The following is an 11,771-nucleotide window of genomic DNA, read 5'->3' as shown; positions in this document are numbered from 1 at the left end:
ATTAAACTTAAGGGACTAGAACTGTCAACTGTGTGATAGTTGAATATTGGGCTAATGGACTCCATATTAGAGGGGTGGACGAATTCTATGGGGAAACCCATTAGAAATCGTCCTAGGCCTCTAAGGAGGGAGTCCATGGGTTGCTTAGGGCCTAAGCATCCAAATTAGGGTTTCCTTGTTAGATAACCCTAATAGCCTCACTATTTAAAGCACCCTTGAGACTCAAAAACGTGGTGAACTAATTGATTAGGGTTTCCACACGTTTTGGGCAGCCTCCCCTCTCCTTATTCTTCATCCTTTTGCTCTTGGTGTTTGTGAACCATTAGAGGAGTGACATTTGTGACTCTAAGCTTTCTAAAGTCATTACAAGGAGGATTTGAGATTGTTATTGCTACATAGCAATCAAGGTAATATCTTAAACTCATTGTTATGTTAATATTGATTATCATATGCTAGATCTAGGGTTTAAAGTCTTGGATGAATTGCATGTATAATAGAGAAACCTAGATCCAAGCATTAGGGTTTGTATGAGCACATAGGATGTTCTTATGGCTAAAACTCATCAACTTACAACAAAATGAAAGTTTTGGACCATTGGTGCAACTCTAAAACATTTTGGACCAAACATCCAAAATTTTGACATACCACAGGGACCAAATTTATATTTTTTTTCTTTTTCTTTTTAAATGCCTTAGATGTTTATTGTAAAAAGATAAATTCACAGTTTTTATGATCAATTTTGTAATTATCCTTACATTTTAACCCTTCTATTTAAGAGAATCTTCAATGGTAAATCTACCCTATCACTTAATATTTTTGTCTTATGTTGTTATTCTAATAATTCTGACCTCTAATTAAACCATCACTCCATTGGTTAAGTTTTTTTAATAGTTTTTTTTATGTAAATTTAACTTATTAATCTTCACTTATCTAAAGTGTTTATAAAATATCCTCATTTAATTAGTCATCTTTAAACATATTGTATATTAATATGAAATATTTTAAATTAAGACTATCATTAGAAATTAGTATCTAAACATTTCATAAATGAAAAACTATGTTAGAAATAATTAAGTAGTTAAATAAATGAAAAATATTTAAAACTAAAATATAACTAAAGAGATGAAAATAAAATATGTTAAAAATAAAAAAGGTTTGATGTTTAAAACGTTATACTATATTGACATTCAATATATATTGAGCGGTCAAGATAAATATATAAAAACAATTCACTCTAATGATATCAAATAAAACTAAATAATGAATTAATACAGAAAAAAAAATCTAAAATAAATAATCATCTGAGAGGCTCTAATAACATCTTTATTTATCCTTCTTAAATATTTTTATACTAGATGTAAGACTCATATATTACATGAGTTTATTTAAAATAAAAATCAAAGTGTTTTTTCTCTTTTAAATTTATACAACTAATTTAGATAAATAAATAAAGGAAACTAATTACTTTAATTTAGTAATTTAGAAATTAAAAGAAAATGTCAGTTAATGAAATCGATATACATTTATTGTAATTATTATATTTAAATATTATGTGAATTTTAATAAAATAAAAAAACCATAAAATAACTTATTGAAAAAAAAAACTAATTTAAAATGACCACAAAATGAATGTGGCAAAATGAATAAAAGTATAAAATGTGGCAAAAAAATTATCAAAGTAGATTTTTTTTAAACTAATTAATCTAATTTGTTATATTTCAAAAAATATATTCTCTTTGTCTCAAAATTATTGTCCACAGACAAAAAACATACAGATTAAGAAAACATTAATTACCACTAACTTTATTAATGTTGTGTTCGGCACGGAGCGTTTGGGAGCGCTTGAGAGCTTCTAGCGTTTGACAAAACGCTCCGTTTTGAACAGAAAGCCTCGTTCGGCAGTACAAGCTTTTAACGTTTAGTTTAAACAAAACGCTGCAAATTCAAATGCTACTTCATGTAGCGTTTAACAAAACGCTACAAACTACAAGCGACCCACTACAAGCCACCAGCTATTAGCTAATTTTGCTGAACACGCCTAAATGGTATAAATGAAATGACAATTATACCATTTTATTGCATTTAATTCTATCATTTTGTTGCATTTAATTTCATGATAGGTTAACCAATAATGATGCGTATTTTGGTAAAAATATATTTATTTTTAGAAGTAGACTATTATTTTGAGACAAACTAAAAAGGAAACATAAACTATTAATATTGGACGGAGAGAGTATTATATTTTATAACTTTATATATATATATATATATATATATATATATATATATATATATATATATATATATATATATATATATATATATATACAACAAATTATCCTATGATGGTTTTAAATATTTTAAATAGATAGATGATAATAGATATATAATTTTTGAGAAAGTATTTAAAAAAAAATTATATAATTCAACAGGATTTATTAAAATAAATTGTTTAATAAAAACATTCTACCAAATAAATAAGCTATATACTCTTAAATCTTAATAGAGGAAAAATAAAAATAAGATCGGATTGAGATGAATTCTTGATAAACACAATCTGAACAATCCTGCAAAGAATCATCGCCCCATTTTAGCGGCAAGTATGTGGCATGAGTCGGCTACCCTACACTTTTCCTTTCCCATTTATAATCCTTTGATTTAATCAACACATCAATTCAATATCCATATTATTCAACGTTCCAACTGGAATAATTTTTTAAAGATTTCTTCAGATTCCTATCATTAATCATCTAACAGATTCCTTTTTCTTTTCATCAGTTTCAGACTACAAGTCCAAAAAAGTAAAAAGGGTATCTTTCCAATCTTTGTATATATTTCAACTTTTATAATCAAATTCCCTAACTTCACGTAAGCACACTGTAAACCCCTTTGGACTCCATTCTTGGTAACTTGTTCTCTTCTTCTCGCTCTTATTTTGTTTGATTACAGGAATGGAGGTCTAATCGAACCCTAAAATAAGAAGTTTCGTGTATTCTTGATTTATCGTCAATTGTGTATGTTTTTTTGGGCATGAAAAACCCAAAAACCCAGTTTTAAAAGAATCCCAGATTCATATGATCTACCAACTCAAAACAATCTTGCAAATTTCTTCTTGGGTTCGGAAAATCATAATCTTTCGTCTATCTCTGTTTATACAGTATGGCAGTTATGAATGTCGCTGCTCCAAACGAAACTCCAGTGAAACTTGAGGTTTGTTCTCAAATATCTTTACAAAACTCCACAAATTTTGGAACCAATTTCCCTTATTTTTTTAGCTTAAACTATGAATAATTCAAGAAACGATAATATTTTGAATTCTCAGGGGAAGTTTCTTGCAATTTTGGTATGTTGGATTCTTGGATTTGGATCTTTGGTCGCATGGAATAGTATGTTAACCATAGGAGACTACTACTATGAGTTATTTCCAGTAAGTGAAAAAGGCTTCAAAATCATTCAATTTGCTTAATTTCTTTTGGTCAAACGAACAAATTGTTAATTCTTTTCGCATATAATAATTATTTTCTGTTCTTATTTCATAGGATTATCATCCATCAAGAGTACTTACCTTGGTCTACCAACCCTTCGCAATAGGAACAATAGCAATACTTGCATATAACGAGTCAAAAATCGACACTAGGAAACGTAACATTGCAGGATACATCTTATTCTTTTTATGCACTTTAGCCCTCATTGTGGTAAGTCAAGCTTTCGCCTTTTGACCTAGTAATTGTATTTTTATTCCGAAAACACCCTTCTAAACTTGTTTATACAGATAGATTTAGCCACATCAGGGAAGGGTGGAATTGGAAATTACATCGGTATATGTGTTTTTGTTGCCGGATTTGGAGTAGCCGATGCTCATGTTCAAGGTGGAATGGTTGGAGACTTAGCCTTCATGAAGCCAGAATTCATGCAAGTAAGTTTTTATATTTATTTTTATTTTTAAACTCAAAATTTTTGAATTTTACAAGAAAATTTTTTCGCAATAAATGTTTGTTGACTCTTTTGTCGGATCTTTCAGTCATTTTTTGCGGGTTTGGGAGCATCTGGTATTGTAACATCGGGTTTAAGGCTAATTACAAAAGCCGCATTTGACAAATCTCCCCATGGTTTACGAAAAGGGGCAAGTATGTATCATATTTTTTTCCAAAAGATTCTAGTCAAATATCCGATCTTAAATTTTAGTTTGTTTTTTCTCGCAGTTTTATTCCTCGGAATCTCAACATTCTCTGAGTTTCTTTGCATTCTTCTATACGCCTTTGTGTTTGGTAAATTACCGATTGTGAAATATTATCGCACAAAAGCAGCAAAAGAAGGATCAAAAACTGTTTCATCTGATCTCGCAGCTGCAGGCATCCAAACCGAATCAAATGGAACAGTAATATTTTCTCTTATTTTATGTTAATCATGTAACATTTGTAAAATCGATTTTTTTTTTTTTTTACCTTTTTGGTATTTTTTGCAGACTGATATCGATGCTAAGGTTCCTGAACGATTGAGCACTAAACAACTTCTCGTCAAAAACATCGATTATGCATTGGATTTGTTCTTGATATATGTCCTTACTCTCTCCATTTTCCCTGGATTCTTGTATGAAAATACAGGACACCACCAATTGGGTTCATGGTAAATTCATGTTAAATCAATTTAAAACGTTTTTACTTTTTAGGTGACAAAAACTGACATTTTTTGTCCTACATAGACAAAAATTGTCCCATCCAAAAAGTTGAGAACACTAGACAAAAAGTTGGTAATTTTGTCTTTGCAAATTTTTGTTTGTCCAAAAAGGTGAAAAGAGATGCTCTATTTTTAGCAAAAGACATAAATACCCTTCATATCATATATCATATCCTTAATAAAGTCTTGTCACATGTAGCAAATGCACAAAATTTAATGGTGTTTTTTTTTTAAATTTAATAGGTACCCTCTTGTTCTAATAGCAATGTACAATGCTTGGGATTTGATATCCAGATACATTCCTCTAATCGGGTTTCTTAAGATTGAATCAAGAAAATGGCTAATGATTGCTACATTGGCACGTTTTTTATTTGTTCCAGCATTTTATTTCACTGCAAAATATGGTGATCAAGGTTGGATGATCATGCTTATATCCTTACTTGGATTGACAAATGGTTACCTCACTGTATGTGTCATGACTGTAGCTCCTAAAGGTTGCACGGTGAGTATTAAAAGAAAAAGTTGATCTTTTTTTTATTGTGATAAATGCAATAAAAAGCATTATGTTTCTATTCTTTTTTATTGTTAAGACATTTTACTATGAAAATCTACATAATTATAGGAGTTTATAATGAGAATTGTGTTGTATTTGGATGACATTGATATAATTGTGTAGAATAAAGATTATCAGGAGATAACGTTTTTGGTTGGATTTTTTCAGGGTCCAGAAGCAAATGCATTGGGGAACATTTTGGTAATGTTTCTTCTAGGTGGAATATTCGCGGGTGTGGCTTTAGATTGGCTATGGATAATTGGGAATGGAAAATTTTGAAGGACAAATCGTGATTGGAATGATTTTAATTGGTTGATGAATTTTTAGTTATAGATCTTGATTTGTTATTTGATATTCGCGAACTCGGAAAAATATAGTTAAAGTTGATATTTATGTGGCTAAGGTATAAGTATGCACGTGTCTAAAGGGTAAAGGTTCTTTGAATATAGGATTTTTTTTTTTTTTTTAAATCTTGTAAGTTTTGTTTATTGTGTGTTGTTTATGTTGAAATGTGTTGATACAATCATACAATCATAAAGTCATATATTCTAAGCGAAGATGATCATTTGTTGTTTTATATTTATGGCAAAGAATGTGGTAAAAGTAAAGTTTATTGCTTATGAGAGAGAGGTAAGAAGGGTTGAAACCAGGGGCGGAATTAGAAAAAATCAAAAGTGCCATAACAATAAAATGTTACGAATAGTTATTTATCATTTTTAAAGAATTGGTAACCATGAGATTAAAAAGATTGGAATATTTAGATTTCATGATATGAGTTGGTTTCCAAGAGGAAAAATCGTACCACGAGATTGTACAATCTTGAATTTAAAGTTCGTTCATTGAAAATTCTATTTGAATTATAGGTTAGCGACATATGCAAAATCGTTTTTACGGTTTTATTGTCTTAGTATTTTTTATTTTTTATTTTTTGGTTTTACCCTGTAATTTTTATTCAACTTTTTAATTTTACCATTTTCAGTGAAATTTCTTCCTTTTCATAAACTTCAACTCACAAGAAAACTTCGCAAATTTTGTATGGTTTTACTCTTAATATGTTTTTTTTTTCAGTTTACCCTAAATACCTTTTTTTTTGGGTTTCCCCTTTCACTTGTTGACTTGGACATAGAATAGGTCATCTATGATGTCATGATGATCCTTATACAAGGTTTATGGCATATGAGTGTTTATTCCTATTTTTACTCATGTATTAGGAATCACAATGTATGCACTACCAACAACGTATTTCCCCTCAATACGCAACAACTGTGAGTGGGAATTCTTCAAACTCTAGTTGTCAACTTGTCTTGTATCTGTTTTTTAAGGATTACTATTTCAAAAATCGCTAATATTTGCAGTAAAAGTTTGGATCTCATGTTCTATGTACAAGAGTTACAAAAAGTAACAAAAGTATATAGAGTGTCTTGGGTGTAAGACATACGCCTTACTTTAAATGGTGTTTATTATATATTATATATATGGTGTTAATTGCAAAAATGTAATTAAAGTGGTTTATAGATTGCTATTTCAATATCTTATAAATTTGCTTTAAAAGATTAAATCTCAGCAAAAGTTAAAAAAAAATATATTAAACTTAAGTATACATATTATCTCGAGTGTAAGACATAAGGCATACCTTAAGTAGCGTTACATGTCATTGTGTTAGTTATATATATTACATTAAGACAAAACTATAAAAATGGTCCATGTGGTTTACCAAAGGTCACAAACTCAGTCCTTGTTATTTTTTTATGTAAATGGTCACGTGTTTTGCAAAAGTTGCACATATGACCACTTTTACTAACTTCGTCCATACAGTCGTTAGCCTACATCACGTGTGTCCCATGTGGCGGTATTTTGGTCTTTTTTTACTTTTGGGACCTCCACTACTATTTAAAAAGCCCTAGAATGTAACGTTCAAATAAATCCCCATCGCCTGTCTTTCTCTCTATCTCTATTACGCAAAAGATGAAGAATTGGAAGAAGCAAAAATTGTGATTTGTAAGTATGGAAGCATAGTTGTGAAAGTGACATCTTGGATGGACCTCAATCTAGGTAGGAGGTTTTGGTCTTGTGCTCGAAATGGTCCAAGTTGTCCATTTCTTGGGTGGGTGGACGATTTGATATGCCTAGGGCTGTAGAGATCATTCCCGGTTTGCTAAGGTCAAAGAACAAAGTTGAAATGATATTGATTGAAGTTCGTACAAATGCTTTGAAGCTGAAGTGGTTATTTGTTTTGTCTTGGGTCTTTTTTTTTCGTTTATATAAGTAAGCATCAAGTAGTATTGGGATTTGGGTAGTGGAAGGGTATGGTATTTGGGTAGTGTTAGGGTATGGTATTTTGGGATGTTTTTTGGGATGGGGATTATGTAGTGGAATGGAAAAAGACCACAAGACCAAAATACCCCCATGTGGGACGCACGTGATATAGGCTAACGACTAAATATGGGCAGAGTTAGTAAAAAAAAGGTCATTTGTGCAACTTTTGTAAAACACATAGACCATTTTTGTAGTTTTGTCTTACATTAATCACCAAATTACAATTGAAGTAGTGTTAACCATATATATTTTATAATCAAAGTAGCATTAATTAAAATAATATTGCTTGGTTCATTGGTAATAAATAAAAATAACAAGTTACATGAAATTTATTGGGTAAACAAAGAAAAAAAAAGATAATAATAATAATAATCCTCTTTAATAAATGAAGTTTTTTTTTTTGTCACATGTCCTCTTCTCCTTCATTTGGACACATGACATTTTTTAGAATTTTTGAATTTTCTATTTTCCACTTGTCATTTTATTAAATTAAAATTTCACATTTAATATGTAAGGTAATATATATGTAAGGTATTTATTAGAAATGATTTATATATATAATGTATTCAATGTATTAAAGTCTCATTAATTTTAATAATTTAAATTTTTTCTCATTTTTCTTATAAATTCAAACTTTTCAAAATTTTAAAATTTCATATTTAATTTTTTTTAAATAAACTCATGTAATACATGTGTCTCACACCTAATAATAATAATAATGTAAATAGTTGTTTGATTCTTGTGTTTGAAGCGTTTGGTTGAATCTCTTCCACAAAGAAGTCCCAAAAATGTCAATCTCGTGTTTGTTTAAAATCAAACATATTTCCATCCATTAAATTATATATTCATATTCTCACTTACTTCTTCTTTTTCTTTAAAACGATTAAAACATACACGACACAAAGAGAACTAAAAAAAATAACTCAATCTTTATTATTATTTGAAATATGATTATGACCACATTTATTTATAGATTAACGATATATATAAAAAAAATCTCATTTTGACATGATATATTACGATATACAAAAAATATAGATTAAACTCTATATTTGTCATATGTTGGAACATAATATCGACAACTAGATAGGTGTGACCAAGCAATGTTTTAAAACCGGGTCGAACCGGTTGAACTGATACCTAGGGAAGTAATCGGTTCAACTAGCATCAATTTTATGTTGGTGATTTTAGTGTCATTATATCATTTTATGTAACTGGAACTAACATGTGAGCTAAGGGGTTTTATGATTTGTACTCTAGTATATGTACGGGTCCAAGGGGCAAAGCTCCTGGCGGGGTCGAAGGGCAGCGCCCCAAAAACTTTTCAAATTTTACATATGGGAACATAGTGGGAAATTCAAATTCTTGAGAGTGATTATGATAAAACTAACAAAATTCGTTAGTTTTGGAAATCCTAAATCCTCATTAAATTTCGGATTTCATGGCTTGCTTCCAAAGCAACCCATGACGACCAACCTTAAGAGAAACTCTAATCTCGTTTATTATATAAACAGTTTTCCTCTTTGAGAAGAGGGACACGGAAATTATTAGCTCTCTTTTTCTTCAAACGAACACAAAATCCTTCTGGCAATTTAGCTTACGTTTTATGTGCCTAGATTCGTAAGTGTCATCTTGGATTATTGTAGGTTGAATTTCTTGCAACCCAGACATAGGGTAGAAATATTAATTCGGAAAGTGTTCACACGATCCAAAGGGTATCCAGATCTCCAACATAAACCATATTTCCTCCAACATTTTATTTCTATTTATGGACCGGAACGAACCGATCGTTTTACAAAAACTCGGTTGAACCCGTTATATTGAACCGTTAAAATCTGCTAGTAAACCGTTTTTTTATGAAAAAAGAATAGTAACATTTTTTATGAGGATGAAATTGATAGTGAATTTCATTTGCTACGCAATCATGAAATTGATGCATTTAATCCTCTAATATCTCAAAATATGTGATTTTCTTTGATCTTTATATGTTTGTATTCATTTAAAACTATATTTTGCTTTGCTATTATACTTTATGTTTTCTTTTTGATGTATTTGGATTGATGTAAGATTTATGATTATGTGTTTTTTTACTTATTAGATCAATCTACAACTTGTTGTTATGTGTATTTTTAATATTTGAACTTGTAGGCGTTAATTCTTGGTTATGCACGAAAATAAAAAAAAAATATGTGAAAATTCTAAAAGCTAGGTTTATTCGACAATCTAACCAGTTGAGTTGAATTAAATCTAATTATCAGATCCGATTAAAAAACCGATTTTGAATAGAATGTAATGATAGAAAAAGTCAATGGAGGTATGAGAATAAAATTCGATAACTATGTTTTATTATGTCTCATGGGCTATGGTTCCTAAATCATGTAGCCAATCATTGATCATGATACAAATAGTTACAAAAGAAGCATTAGTTGACTCTAAAATTTTAACATGAAAATTTATCTTTACCAAGTATGGTATATATGATTATAAGAAAAAAAAAAAAAAAAAAAACGTTTGTGGCCTTGATGGGTGGGCCGGCCTTATACTGGTGGCCCGAACACAAGACCATCTGTCCTGCTGTCCAGTTGTGGTCTAGTTTATGTGATAACATATGGATCCATATGATCCGACCCATTGAAATATCGGATGCCAACAAGAAAGACTAAATGTTGTTGATTTTAACGTACAAACTACAAACCATTATTTTTTTTTTTGGAAAGAAAAAACACGCGTCTAGCCATTTAGGCTGGCAAACCTTCAACTACAAACCATTATTCATAAACAATAACTTCAATATCGAATTAAGGAACAATGTTTGAATGATTTTGATATATTAGTCATCATGTGGCACTCCAGTTAAAAGTACTACATCAAAAGATTTTCAATAATAAAACTGTAAAAGTCTACTTTATACATGTTTGATATTATAATATATTATAAGAAAGATATTATTTCTATGATATGTATTTATTATTTTCATAACTTTTTAATTTCTAACCTAATATAATTAGTCTATTAATTTAAATATAATAATTATAATATATTTATTCGTTAATTTAAATATTATATTAAATCCAAAATATAAATCAAAATATAAAATAAACTTAAAAATAAATATTCAAATACTATTTTTCAAAATAGTTAAAAAAAATTAAATATGATCTATGTAGATAGTAAGATAGACAAGTCAAATTAAATAAAAAATATTAAAAAACTATTTTTTTATTATAATTCAAAATTTTCAAATAAGTGAGTTATAATTAATTAACAAAAAAAATCGTATTGTGTTAACCTACAAACAATGATTCATATATCAGTTAATTATCATGATAAGTAATTTCTAAATTAATCAATCATAACGTTAAATTGTAATATAAAACCGTAAGTCATGTTAAGTTTTATTTAAATGCAAACTACATGTTGATGCTATTGAATGATGTGATTATGATAGATGTAAATTCAATAATATGATTCAAAATAATTACAATTTATATATCAATTCATGTAACGTCCCGAAAATCATATTAAATTTGTTCATTTTTAGAGAAATAAAAGTAGTTTCCAAATAACCATAAATCATCAGAACATTGTCTCACAACATATCATAAAAATCAGAGTATCAAAACATAATCTCTCTCAAATAATAAGACCGTTGGATGATGTGTACAATTATACATTCGCCTTGCCCCGATCCTCAGAAGTACCTGAAACATTTAAATCTACGACTGTATGCTAAAGCTTAGTGAGTTTTCCTCAAATACCCCACACAGCAATACACATACAATGTATGCATGCAAGGCCTACAACACAAGGTTGGACCACTATCTGAAGCCTACAACATCCAAGTCGGGCCACTCCCCTTAGGCCTACAGTATAAACTGGATTGCTCGGGTATCTTGGCCTACAACACAAAGCAGAACCGCCTCAACCCTACCACAATATGTTGACATATGCAAATAACAATAAAAAATAAATACAAGTAATCATAACAAATCTACTAGTCTAACAGATCACTACAACATACCAACATCCTAACACACAAATGATATATACTATAGTACAAATTATAGTGAGAAAAAATCATCTCGCAGTCGAAAGCAGAAATACCTATAACTCGTCTCACATAATAAACTTGAACCACGCCCACATAGCCAAATAAGGATAAACCCTCAATCTAAGACCTAGACCCTAAATTTTGTCCTTAAGCCAAACTTAGTCAAAAAGTCAA

At 29.5% G+C, this 11,771-nt stretch overlaps 1 protein-coding gene across 1 annotated transcript; it reads left to right on the top strand.

Moving 5' to 3' along the window:
* Positions 1-2,829: 2,829 nt before the first annotated feature.
* LOC145102115 (equilibrative nucleotide transporter 3-like) lies at positions 2,830-5,787 on the top strand. Its single transcript, XM_079039474.1, has 9 exons — positions 2,830-3,210; positions 3,323-3,427; positions 3,540-3,695; positions 3,773-3,916; positions 4,022-4,127; positions 4,203-4,378; positions 4,466-4,626; positions 4,921-5,179; positions 5,399-5,787. The coding sequence occupies exons 1-9, from the start codon at positions 3,160-3,162 to the stop codon at positions 5,507-5,509; spliced, it is 1,269 nt and encodes a 422-aa protein (XP_078895600.1). The 5' UTR covers positions 2,830-3,159; the 3' UTR covers positions 5,510-5,787.
* Positions 5,788-11,771: the final 5,984 nt, after the last annotated feature.

Source organism: Lactuca serriola, chromosome 4 (genome assembly GCF_051521515.1).
Source record: "Lactuca serriola cultivar US96UC23 chromosome 4, Lser_US96UC23_V15, whole genome shotgun sequence".
Lineage (NCBI taxonomy): Eukaryota > Viridiplantae > Streptophyta > Magnoliopsida > Asterales > Asteraceae > Lactuca > Lactuca serriola.
The sequence above is the reverse complement of the archived record's forward strand: the minus strand, read 5'-3'. Positions and strand labels throughout refer to the sequence as shown.

Bases quoted from the DNA above. Each gene is read 5' to 3' on its own strand.
- LOC145102115 (XM_079039474.1), top strand. From the start codon at position 3,160: ATGGCAGTTATGAATGTCGCTGCTCCAAACGAAACTCCAGTGAAACTT. The intron at 3,211-3,322 runs GTTTGTTCTCAA...TTGAATTCTCAG, and splicing joins AAACTCCAGTGAAACTTGAG to GGGAAGTTTCTTGCAATTTT. The intron at 4,379-4,465 runs GTAATATTTTCT...TATTTTTTGCAG, and splicing joins AAACCGAATCAAATGGAACA to ACTGATATCGATGCTAAGGT.